The 12237-nt window shown below is 55.5% G+C and overlaps 1 protein-coding gene across 2 annotated transcripts; it reads left to right on the top strand.

Annotated features, from left to right (window-relative positions):
* Positions 1-7103: 7103 nt before the first annotated feature.
* Positions 7104-10942, top strand: IRX3 (iroquois homeobox 3). Of its 2 annotated transcripts, XM_053952865.1 has the most exons (4): positions 7104-7598; positions 8090-9200; positions 9726-9792; positions 10573-10942. In XM_053952865.1, the coding sequence occupies exons 1-4, from the start codon at positions 7377-7379 to the stop codon at positions 10625-10627; spliced, it is 1455 nt and encodes a 484-aa protein (XP_053808840.1). In that variant the 5' UTR covers positions 7104-7376; the 3' UTR covers positions 10628-10942. The 2 variants fall into 2 exon arrangements, with proteins under 2 accessions (XP_053808840.1, XP_053808841.1); XM_053952866.1 differs by lacking the exon at positions 9726-9792.
* The last annotated feature ends 1295 nt before the right edge of the window (positions 10943-12237 follow it).

Genomic DNA, 12237 nt, shown 5'->3' with positions numbered 1-12237 from the left:
TCCCTCCCGCCCAGGAGGTTACAACAGTTTATTTCCTTCGCTAAGTGCTAACACCACCTGGTTGTCCGCCAACCGTAGCGCGCTGGGGTGCTGGTAACTGCCCTGAAGTATTTAGGGGTTTTTTGCTTCTTTTTTTTCAGTGTCGTGGCCAGGAGTCGAGGGTACACCGAGGGAAGCATACCAGCCTGGCATTGGCGGGGCTGTCCCCAAACCTGCTCCCTGCAGTTCCATCCGGCGTTATTGCAGATCCAGCCTCTTCCACCAAACAACAGATGCAGGCTCTAATGCAAATATTGCCATTTCCCTGCTGAATTAGCCTTGTCACTTAGCCCAGAAACTGGCAGCGTTAAGCCAGCTTGCATTTTAATTTGGCCCTGAAGTTACTTATTTCATTATTGATCAAACATAATGCTGAATCAATGTTCATCTTGTTACCTGGGCCATTTCCATGTAATACAGTGATAGCACTGCCTGGAGTTACTCATTCCCATCCCAAAGTGACTTTACCATAAAATCAATGCTTGTTTGTTACTGATATAAGGCAGCATCCGTGGGATGAAGAGTGAATAAAGCACTTACGCCACCGCGATCTGAAAGTTTGGACGGAATATGTACGTGAATAAAGACTTTAATATTTAAATGTATTTTATCGGCATCAAAATCATCCTAGCCAGGCCGATGGGACAGAAAATCTCAGGCTGCAAGATGACGGGCTTTGATACTGTAGGTGTTGCCATTTGTAAACGCTACCTGGGACTTAATGGGGGAATCGTTTCTCTACCCAGAGTATCATTACACAGCAGATGTGGGCTGTAAGCTCTTCCGGGAAGGGACTGTTTTGGAAAAATAGTAATTAATACAATAGTAATTAATGATTGTGTCACAAGATTAGACTCTGCGCAGTGTTATCTTCAGCGCAGCTGCTGCTCTTTTTCTTTGCTTGTGTTTTCCCCTCCAGCTAATAAACCCAGTAACAAATTACAAGGAGCCATCCCCATGCCCGGCTCTCCCATGCGGCGGCCGGAGAGTGCTGGAACACCCCATGCGAGGAATGCCCCATTTCGCTATCACACGGAAAGCCTCCGGAGGTGTCGTTTGAGCTGCATTTTCCACGCACGGCACCTCCAGCCGCCCCTCTCCCCGCTCTACACCGGATGCACCGGCCCCAGCCCGGGGGGAGACACCTCCCGGTGGGCTGGGTACGAGGGAAGGGGGGATCCTCCGGGAAAACCAGAGAGATATCCTCCCGCGGCGGCCCGGGGGGGCGGTCAGGGCGTGGGGAGGTGTGAGCCCCCGCAGTGCCGGGCGGGACTGGCTCCCCGCCGCACAGCGCCGGAGGCTCCCCCGAGGGCGTGCTAGCGAACGGACCAGCAGGGAGCAATAATCTGGGTTTAAAACCGCTGGTAAAGCTCAAGAAACCCAGGATACCCTCAGCTCCGGTTTAAAAAAGGCTACAGCCCTCCAGCCGGAGCCGGTTCCGGAGCCAGTTCCGAAGCCGCGGTCATCCTTTCCGCGGAGAAAGGTGGGGACGGTCCGGCCCGGACGATACAAGCCGGGGCTGCAGACGAGGAAAACGTGGAGGGGAAGTTTCCCGCAGCTGTGCGCACTTTGCGCCCACTCCTCCGCTCCCGCGCAGCGCCGGGACCGGCCCCGCCGGACTCACAGAGCCACCTTGACACCGGCCACTCGTTCCGATAGGTGATGGAAAATCTAACTGGGCGCATAAAATATATTGGCATAAAATTAGTGAATTGCACTAACAGATTGTAAATCACCTAAACGGTCAAACCACAGATATGAATCACAAATTCCTATAAAGATTAATGTTTCCTAAGATTCACGGCAATTATGCAGTTTTTGGACAAAAGCCTTTTCCCAACCTATCATTCTTGAGCGCTGCTTTTTTTTATTTTCTGAAATCTTTCCAGGTTTCGGTGGGGTTTCTAATGAACGATTTACTAAAGGAATGGTTTCATTAACACCTCTAAAAACTATAAAATTTAAAGGCAGGGAGAAAGGGAGCAGATCGGAACTTGGGTAACACAATATGCTGACCTACTGGCAACGGTCCGAATGCAAATCAACAAAGCACCACAATGGTGGGGGGTAGGGGGGAAAGTCAGAGAAATGGAAGGGGTAAAAAAACCACCAAGAGGCCAGTTTTGCCCCGGTGGTAACCAGGCTGCGCTCAGAGCTGCCCCAGCAGCCTTCGGCATCTGCTGATAGCCCCTTACCTTTGCTTACCCCCTTGTGGTACACACTGAAGCCTGAGCTGCTTAAAAGCAGAAGAAGCAAGAGGAGAACACGCCTGCGAGCAGAAAGGGGGCATTATTTCTCGAGGAAATAGATTGGCAGGAGGTGTATGGGACTTCAGGTCTCTCAGGCACTATTTTTCCCTTCTCGCCTCTGTGCAGAACTGGAGATAATAGTTGGGGCTGCAGGTAACGGAGTCTGTTCTTATTCAATTTCCCTAAATGGCCTGGAGAGCACTTAAAAGCCCGGAGAGCTTCTGGCCAGCATTTTCTTATTAACTAATTTCACTTCGATCCTATTAAAGTGTATGCTTTCTAACCTTCAAATGAACCTCTCCCTCCCCCTTCTAAAACAAAGCCAATACCTTTTAATGACAGAGTAAAGCTTTTGAAAATGTTCCTACCTCCTCTCCTAACATTACAGAACGCATGGCCCATTAACAGCCGCGGAGCACCCACTCTTGCTGCGGGCCCTCCCCGCACCCAAAGGACCCAGAGCACCCAGGAAAGCTCCGCCGAGGCTCGACGGTCCCAGCGCCCGTGAAGGGGCGGCCGAGCCAAGGAGAGCTGTGGACAGAGGGCGCTAGAAAATGAGATTGGGCAGATTTGTCTTATTTCTCTTTGGGAAAATCTCAGCAATAATGGGTTTTAAATGGATACATATATTTACCATTTCAAAAGGGTTCTGCTGTTTCCTGGTAACGCTCACCACAAGTGGTAATAATAAAAGATGAAGTATTTTTTCTCACCTTAGGTCATTAGATTTACAGACAAGGTACTAAATCATTTTAGCTCCCCAAACCTTGAAGGAAAGGCATGCACACACCCGTGTCCCTTTCTCTTCTCCTCCCCCTTCTGAAGAAACATGCAACGGGAACAGAGACAAAACAATCACCGCGGCTCGGAGAATGTCCCCCTTTAATAGTTTACTTCTACTAGTACTACTACTACCAATAATAGTTGAGTTAACGTTGGCTGCAGAGTGCGGATTGTCAGTGGCCTCATCCCAAAGTCTTAACATGAAGGGTCATTAATTGTGTTTTCTTTCCAAATCATATGTCACTGCAATTAACAGATTCTGATCAAGAGACTCCTTTCAGATTGATTCCATATGTGATAAGGAATGTGCAGCTTGTTATCTATCTGTCGCCTTGGAATTATGGAAAAGCTTCAAACGTGTAATTTGAAGAGTCTTTTACCCAGCGCTTTGATCTTTCCCTCTATTTTTTAACTCTTGTTTTACTGCGGCCCTTCTCCTAATCCCACTTGTTTGTTTATCCCCTTTCCCCGGTGGCTGCGCCCCATCCCTCGTGTGCTGTGGCACGGCGCAGCTCCCACCCTGCCCGCACCCTGGCACCCCGCGAGAGTCAGCCTGAACCCTCAGCCCTCCCTACAGCTCCCCCGCAACTTCCAACAAGCAGCCTTCGGCTCCTCAGACGGGCACTGCGGCAGAGAGAGACACCCCGGGGCCAGGGCCATCTCCGTCCCCCCGGCCCCCCGTGACCTGGCCGAGAGGAGCGCGGTGGGGCGTGAGCGACTAGAAGCGAGAGGAGGGTCCCGGGGGCATCGGTGCGGGTGCGATGATGCCCACGGAGGGTGCCCGGCTCCGCAGCCCCAGAGGCGGCTGCGGGATCGCAGACGCCCCGCGGCTGCCGGAGGGAGGTTTGGTTTTAGCTCGGCGACGCTGTGAGCCGCCGGGAGAGGCGGGAGGCGAGGCCGGGGGGAGGGCGGGCGGGGGTGTGTGTGTGTGTTTCGGGTGATAAATCAGGACCCGCTCTCCCTGCTCTGACAGGTCCTGGCCAGGAGACACGTGTCTAGCCGGCCGAGGAGCGCTCCGCCGCCACGGCTCCCCGGGGGCGGCGGTCGTCGGGCCCCGCGCCGCCGCTCCCCTCTTCGCCCTGCAGGACGGGCCGGCTCCAGCCTCTCCTTCTCATCTCCCTTCGGCTCCTTCGGGAGCCAGGCAAAGCGGCTCCCGCTCGGCTTCGCTCTTCCCCTCCTCGTCCGTGGGGAACGCGCTTCTTTCCGTTCCCTGCTCGGCTCCCGTCGCCGTCTCCCGCTCGCCTTGCCCTGCCGCGCTGCTCTCCTCGCCCGGCTCCAGCCGCCTCCCGTCCCGCGCTCATGCCGTCCCGCACCGGCCCTCTCGCTGCCAGAGGCGTGCGGCGCTCCTCGCCGTGGGCATCGCTCCCGCAGCCCGGGAAGACGTCTCCTTTCCTCTTGCTCTTCCCCACCGTTTGCTGTCTTCTCCGCTTTCTTTTCCCTCCCTCTCAGCCAAGAACGGCATCCCTACAGATTTCTCCTCCTGTCCACTCGGTACAGCTATGCTGCCTCTCAGTTTCTTTCTCATTAATAAACCATCCCTCACCCTCACCCTGACCTAGGTCCATTTCACCCATAAATTTCGCTCCTCCCGTGTCTCCCTCTCGGCTGCCCACCGCCACTTACCCGCGGTAGCCCCCTCCCGGTTCCGGGGACACCCCCGGCCGTCCCCGCACCAGCACCGCCCGCCACTGCCGGCGGCTCCCACGGGGACCAACTCATATTGATTTGCGCTGTTGATTAAAAATCAGAAAATATTCCCGCCAGCTTTGATACTCCACGCCAGACGTGCAGCCACAAAAAGACGGGTCCAGTTTTGTGGGACAGGCGTGTACCCCCCGTGCCCACGCGTGGGGGGCACAGCCCGACTGTGACACCAGAGTGGCGAGCACGACCGCATCAAACGGCTACAGATTTATCCCTAGTGTCATATTTGCCCTTTTTTTCTCCGAAGTAGGTATTTTTAAAAGTTGTGGTCTGCACCCAAACTCTCCCCCGATCCCCTCGATATCATGTCGCCCCAGCAGGCACTGCCTCTACAGAAAAGTTTAAAGCACATCAGGACCTGGTGTTCACTGCTTGTTTTCCTTTTGAGTAAAAAAGAAATAAACCTATAACTGATTTTAATATTTCTATCTCCCTTGCTTTGTACTATCAAAAGCACCAATGTTGAATAGAAGAAAATAAATTCCTCCAACCTAAAGTTGTTTTTGCACTAGATTAGCAGATAGGAAATGCTATAAAGATGAACTTAATACGATTAGAGATGTTTCCTACAGATTTTCATATATTGATTCAGGGAATTTTAATTCTGGAGCTTGCTTTGCTATAATCCGCATTTATTACAAGCTGATACAGTTTTATTATAGCAAGCTATCAAGGTCGATTCCTTTAACTGCATAATCTGACATGAATTTCATTTTTAAAGAAATGTAGTTATAAAAATCCATACTGTGGGCACAGTGGTTATATTGTACCTAAATCATATTTTAAAGGCAATAAATCCAGAGAGTATTTAGAAAGAGAGGGGAATGTGGTTAAACAGCTAGCATTCAGCCTCAACTCCTCAAAAGATCTTCCAAACTTTTTGTTTTATTTAAATACTGAGTATTTTAAAAAGCAGATAACGCTGGCAGGTTCATGTCTCCTCTCCCCACAGGCTGTGTGAACTTTTTAGGTTCCAGCCCAGGCTCTTCCTCTGCTCGCAGCAGCGGAGCAAGGCGCACCGGCGCTTGCCAAAGACGCGCCGTGATTGAACTGTATTTTAACTACTCTTAAAAGGCTAAATTGCAGCTCACGCTGGTTTCAGACAAGGAAAAAGGGGGCGGGGGCGCAGCAACAACAACATCAATAACAAAATACAAACCGTAATTTAAAGTGTGTGGATCATAAAAAAAAAACCTCCAAACCTTATTCTGTAATTAAACCGTATCTTGACTCCTTCCCAATAGCTCCTTACAAACCCGTGCCACTGCTCCCTTTGCAAATGTTTCACGTATCAGGTACTTCCTTCTTAGCCTTGTAGTGATTCAGAACAGAGGGAATAAGCAAAATGATCATAAATTTCCTAATTAGAGATTTCGCACCAAGACAAAAAGGTGTTAATGAGTTTAATTCCAGTGCCTGTCATTGTCCCTTTTTTCACACCACTTATTTACTAATGGCCCAGAGGGCTGCTCCCGTCTCTCCTTTGTTAAGATTTTAATTTGCCTTCTTTTCTGCCTTTGATGTAAAATTGTGACCTACAACTCTTTGAAGTCCCTTATTAGGAGGAAAATTAACTTAGCTTTTCCACTGTATCTGCGCACTGTTAGCCCAAGCAAAATGTAGAGAACTCCTTAAAGATCCAGTACATTAGGAAAATTTTCAAGGTAGTTCTGGAAATGCTAATTTTAAAAAATGCAATAGACCTTTAAATCTGTATTAGAAGATGTAACCCTCGCAAGGCCAGAGCGGGGGAAGGGAAGAAGGGAATATCTTAATAAAAAAAACAAAATTAATCTGGGCAAAGAAAGGTTAAAAATCTAAAAACCTGAAAAGGGGAACTGAGGGATGGTGTGGGTGCGAGCCTTTATTTTTAAATGTCCCAACTTTTCCCTGTCCCTTTTGTGTACTGCTCACAAATTACACCCCGGCTTCCTACGCGCTGGGTGGGTGGGGGGGGGGCTACGAAAGAAATTATATCTAAATCTATCTCTATATAATTAGAATACCATGAGGCAGGGTTAAACCTTTGTAAAACACACAACTGATTGGCGATCGCTAAAACGAGATTTGAAAGCAACTCAAATAAAAGATCGCGACGTCAGTAAACAGATTTAGAAAAAAAAAAAAGGGGGGGGGGAGGAAAGCAGCTAGTGACAAACCCGGCGAGAGCGAGCTCTGGGCATGAGAGAGAGAGGGAGGCAGAGGGAGAGAGAGACTTAAAAGAAATAGGAGGGGCTTGTGAGAGACTAGAAATGTCAATCAGAGCCCAGAGTCCCAATAATCTCAGGCAATCTGTTAGGACCTGACCTGGGTCCACTCAGATCAATAGGAAAAGTGAGAGAAGAAAGAAGCGATCGGATCGTTTACCGCGGCGGCCGAGGACAGGAGGGAGCCCGCGGCCTCCGCGCACCCCCGGCTCCCCCCCCATGTCTGCCGGAGTTTGCGGGAGGCGCTGAAAGTGCGGGCGGCCGGCGAGGGCGAGCGACCCGACTCCCTCCTCCGCTCCCGGCCCTGCTACTTTCTCCCCTTTCTCTCCCTTCTTCCTCTCGTCTCCCCCCCCTCCTCTTCCTCCTCCCCCCTCCCCTGCCCCGCTCCCCCACCATGTCTTTCCCCCAGCTGGGCTACCAGTACATCAGGCCGCTTTACCCGGCGGAGCGCCCGGGGAGCGGCGGCTCCCGCGGCGGCGCCGAGCTGGCCCCGTCCGGGACCCTCTCCAACGTGCTCTCCTCCATGTACGGCGCGCCCTACGCCGCCGCCGCCGCCGCCCAGGGCTACGGAGCCTTCCTGCCCTACGCCGCAGAGCTGCCCATCTTCCCCCAGCTGGTAAGAGGCCCCCGGGGCTCGCCGCTCGCTCCCCGGGGCGCTCGGTTCGCGCTGGGGATCGGCCCGGGGGGAGCCGGGGGAGACGCCGGGAGGGCTGTCAAGGGAGAGACGGGCGCTATCGCCACCCTGCCCGGGAGAGCCGCCCGGGAGAGGGGCAGGGCTGGAACGGCGGCCCCTCAGCGTCCCCCCGCTCCGCCCGGGGGTTTGACGGTCGCGGGGACCGGCCCCAGCAGCCGCCGGCCCTGCCGCGCACACGCAAGTGGGGAGCCGGTCCTGCCCCCGAGGCACCCACGGGCACCGGCAGGGCCCGGGCTGCCGGGGCCGCAGCGTGCCCGGGACCGGCGCCGGGGCGCTCCGCGGTGGGGGAGGCAGCGCGGCCCGGCCGCCGCGCCGGTGCCGACGGGCTCCGTTCCCGGTAACGGCAGCGGGACGGAGCGGACCCGGGCCCGGCGCGCCATCTCAGCCGGGCCACCCCTTCCCTCTCACTGCAGGGCGCCCAGTACGAGCTGAAGGAGAGCCCGGGGGTGCAGCACGCCGCCTTCCCCCCCCACCACCCTGCCTTCTATCCCTACGGGCAGTACCAGTTCGGGGACCCGTCGCGGCCCAAGAACGCCACTCGGGAAAGCACCAGCACCCTCAAGGCCTGGCTCAACGAGCACCGGAAAAATCCCTACCCCACCAAGGGTGAGAAGATCATGCTGGCCATCATCACCAAAATGACCCTCACCCAGGTCTCCACCTGGTTCGCCAACGCCCGGCGGCGGCTCAAGAAGGAGAACAAAATGACCTGGGCCCCCCGCAGCAGGACGGACGAGGAGGGCAACTCCTACGGGAGCGACCACGAGGGGGAAGAGGACAAGAGGGAGGACGAGGAGGAGATCGACCTCGAGAACATCGACACAGAGAATATCGAAAGCAACAAGGACGAGCTCGAGGACGATCTACAGGATGCCGACCTCCTGCACTCTGACTCCAAAACGGACTCGGAGGGATCCGAAGGCTTTGAGGACCTGCCCGGCTCCGAGGAGCGCTACGACAAGGCCTCCGAGGGGGAGCCGCACCACCTCCGCCACCACCACCTGCACCACCACCACCATCACCACCACCACCATAAGTGCGAGCTGCCCGCCACGGCCGCACCCGTCGGCCCGGAGCCCCTCAAGCCGCCGCTCCCGCCGCCGCCGCCCCACCTCTCGTCCCCCTCCTCTGCCTCTTCCTCCGCCGCCTCCTCCCCGACGGACGGCGCTTTGGCCGGCGCCTTGCCGAAACCCAAGATCTGGTCGCTGGCCGAGACCGCCACCAGCCCGGACAACCCCCGCAAGTCTCCTGGCGGCGGCTCTCCGCCGGCGGCCGCCCCCCAGCCGTTGCCGCTGCCCACCCCGCCGCCCCACAGACTCGTCTCCTCCTGCCCCCTGGGCAAGTTCCCCAACTGGACCAACCGCGCATTCCCGGCCCATCACCACCACCACCACCCCCCGCACCCGCTGGCCTTACTGAACACTCCCCACTTGCTGGGGCTGGGGGCCGCCTCCGCCGCCCCCCCCGCCGCCGCCTTCCCGCGGCCCGCGGACCAGGCGCAGAGCGCGGAGCCCGTCGGAGCAGGTGACCGCTGAGGGACGCGGCGGGGACGGGCCGGGCCGGCAGCCGCCTCGGGGGGCTCGGCGGTGCGGAGCGGAGCAGCGCGGGAGGCCCCGGGGGCCGTGTGCGAGCGGCCGCGGCGGGGGCGCGGTTCTGACGGTGCCCCCGGCCCGGCGCGGTCCGGCTCGGCGCGGAGCAGCCGTCGGGGCGCAGGTGGCGGCGGGCGGGCGGCCGCGGGGGCCCCGGGGGCGGTGGCGGAGGTCTCCTGGCCGGGGTAGTCTCGATCCCCGAGAATTACCTTCCTCCAACGGAAATAATTTTTGTTGCTGTTGTTGTCGCTTTTGCGGGAAGGACCCGGCTGCCAGGTCAGGCTCGTTCCGGGGTCAGTGTGTTTTCTCTGACGGTCACCTCTGCAAGCAGAGCAGTCGTTGTGTCGTATTTGCAACTCGCTGAGAAAAGAGCTTAAATCTCGAGGCTTAATTCAGGGATGGGAGGAATAAAACAGGGGCTATAAAGGAACGCTTTCCCCCCCCCCCCTTCTCTTTTTAGATCGATCTAGTGCCTTGGAAGTAGAGAAAAAGTTACTAAAGACAGCTTTCCAGCCAGTGCAGAGGCGGTAAGAGATGGCTCCCTCCGTCTCCTCGGGATGTATGGAGGCAGTTGTAAATGGTTAGCTTATTTTCTCCGCTTCTTTAGGTTCCCTTTCCAGGGCGGTTTCTTGTTCTTCCTCTGCGCGCGTGGTGTGTTATTCTGTTTATATATTTTCTTTGCTGTTCTCCGTTGTGGCCCCCGGGAGCGATTCCCGCGGGCAGGCCGATCTGCGCTCCGGGGCGTTGGGGCTGCGCGGCTGCGGAGCCCGGGCGCAGGTCGCCCCTGGCCCGGGAGCACATCCCTGAGCCCCCTGCAGAGCGGATCGCCACTCGCCGCTGTCGCTTTGCCGTGGGGAGAGGCACCGAGACAGCAGAAAATAATAAACTAAAATATAAATTAAAAATTAATAATAATAATAATAATAATGATATTGAAAGCGAAACACACACACACGAAAAAAAAAAAAAAAAAACTAAAAAAACAAACAAAACAAAAACCCGCCCAGAGTATGAAAGCTGAAGAGGCTGAGCCTTGCCGCCCCAAATTTGGCGTAGCAGTCACTCAATTTCAATGAGAAACCAATTACCCTTTTGATTGATTGAAACCACGGGGATCGGGCCCGCCGTGTTTTCGTAGCTAAATACATTTACTATAAGTCATTCTGAAAACTTTTTCTATTTATAAATCTATTAAAATATTAACAACAACAACAAAACCAGAGCTACCTGCAGTTACAAATATTGTGCCAGCCCAAGCTCACTAGAAATCCTATTAAATTTTTTTTTTCTGTGTCATTTTTTTCCAGGCCCCAGAACCAACTTGACGCCGCTATGGTTCTATCGGCACTCTCATCATCATAGTTAATTTTTTATTGTTGTTGTAATGATTGTAAAAAATCGTTGTATAGTTACAACTTGTAAGCATGTCCGTATATTCAAACTCAAAAGGAAAAAAAATACCCGCTTCTGTCCTATCACCTGGGTTAGCTGAGCTGTGAGATTTTTTTGGAAGTCCAGTGAGGATTAGGTGTTCCCCCTTTTTTTTTTTTTTTTTTTTTTTTGGTTGTTGTTGTTGTTTTTTGTACATACCGTAAAAATGTACATATGTGTGAACCAAATTGTAAAAGAAAGTATATATTTTTGGCTAATAAATAAACTGTTGCCACTTTGACTACACTCTCGTTTCCCCCCTTCTGGAGTTGTTTTCCTCCCGCGTTCCCGCCCCTCTCCTCCTCCACCCCGTCCCGGTCGGTTACTGGTTTTGCGCGGCTGCCGGGAGCGGCTCCGTGTCGGGCGGAGCGCGGGCGGCGGTGCCGGGCCGGGCCGGGCCGGGTCAGCGGTGGGGCCGAGCCGGGCCGCGCTTCCTGCGGCGGCGGCGGCCCCATCGCTGGAGCCGCAGCGCCCCCTGCAGGCGCCGCCGCCCGCCGGTGGCGGAGGGTGCGCGGGCCCGTGCGCGGGTCCGGGGCAGCCGCGGGGCGGCCGGCAGATGATCCATCGCCCCCGCGGACCGTATCACCGCTATTAGCCCCCTCTCCGCCCCGCCCCCGCGGAGCCGGGGGGCGGTTAATTGAAAGGGACCTTCGGGGGTCGGTGGTGTCGCCGCGGGTGGGCAGCTCAGCTGCCGCCCTCTCCCCTCCTGCTGTCGTGCATCCCAGGGGTCAATTTTGGGGTGCTCGCCACAGGCTTTCTGTGAACTGCCCAAAGTGGTGGGGCTAGGGCATCCCCCCGCTCCCGGGGCTTGGCATTCGGGCGGGAGGCAGCGGCCGGAACGGGGGCACCGAGCAGCGAGGCGCTGCGGAGAGCCCCGGCGGGGAGCCCCGCTCCTCTTCGGACGCGGGCTGCGCGCTCCGCCGCCCCCGGGCCGGTCCGCCTCCTCCCGGCTCCGGGATCTGCCGGTTGCGCCTCTGCACGCCTCGCCCCGGGAGCCGCCGCCTCCAAAACTTGTAGCTTCGCTTCCCCGGCAAGGTGCTGTAAATCGGCCCAGACCGGGAAAGGTCCATTTCCGCTCCGAAACCATCCCAAGGGGAGTGTGGTAGGAGTGGGACGGCTGCTCCCTCCTCCCTTCCCCTTCCCTGCAGCCGGTGCCCGCGGATGGCCGTGCTCATCGCCCCGCTGATGGGGCAGCTCGGGCAGGTAGAGCTTGTGGGCCGGCTCCCTCCTGCTTTTGTTCCCAGGCTTTTCTTCTCTACCGGGGAGATGTGTACCCTACCTGTCCTCTCCTTACAGTGCTGGAAACGGCATAATTATAGTGGTGGTGATTAAATAGCTGGTGCTTTTCTCGTTTTGGTGACAGACCTCGCAGAGGGGGAGGGTGCTCAGAGCTAGGAAGCAAGAGTTAAAATGAAGTTAAAGTACAAACAGAAGCACATAGCTGACATGCTTCAAGTTTAGACAGTACAAGATATGCAAATGCACAGGGCTGTGCGGTATTGACATTTTGAGGTCATAGTGATAGGAATGTATTATTTATA

The sequence above is a fragment of the Vidua chalybeata genome, chromosome 11 (genome assembly GCF_026979565.1).
Source record: "Vidua chalybeata isolate OUT-0048 chromosome 11, bVidCha1 merged haplotype, whole genome shotgun sequence".
NCBI classification, from domain to species: Eukaryota; Metazoa; Chordata; class Aves; order Passeriformes; family Viduidae; genus Vidua; species Vidua chalybeata.
This window is presented reverse-complemented; position numbering and strand designations above follow the sequence as displayed.

Coding starts and splice junctions, on each gene's coding strand:
- IRX3 (XM_053952865.1), top strand. CDS start 7,377: ATGTCTTTCCCCCAGCTGGGCTACCAGTACATCAGGCCGCTTTACCCG. Junction 9,201..9,725: donor CGCGGAGCCCGTCGGAGCAG/GTGACCGCTGAG, acceptor TTCTCTTTTTAG/ATCGATCTAGTGCCTTGGAA. Junction 9,793..10,572: donor TTCCAGCCAGTGCAGAGGCG/GTAAGAGATGGC, acceptor ATTTTTTTCCAG/GCCCCAGAACCAACTTGACG.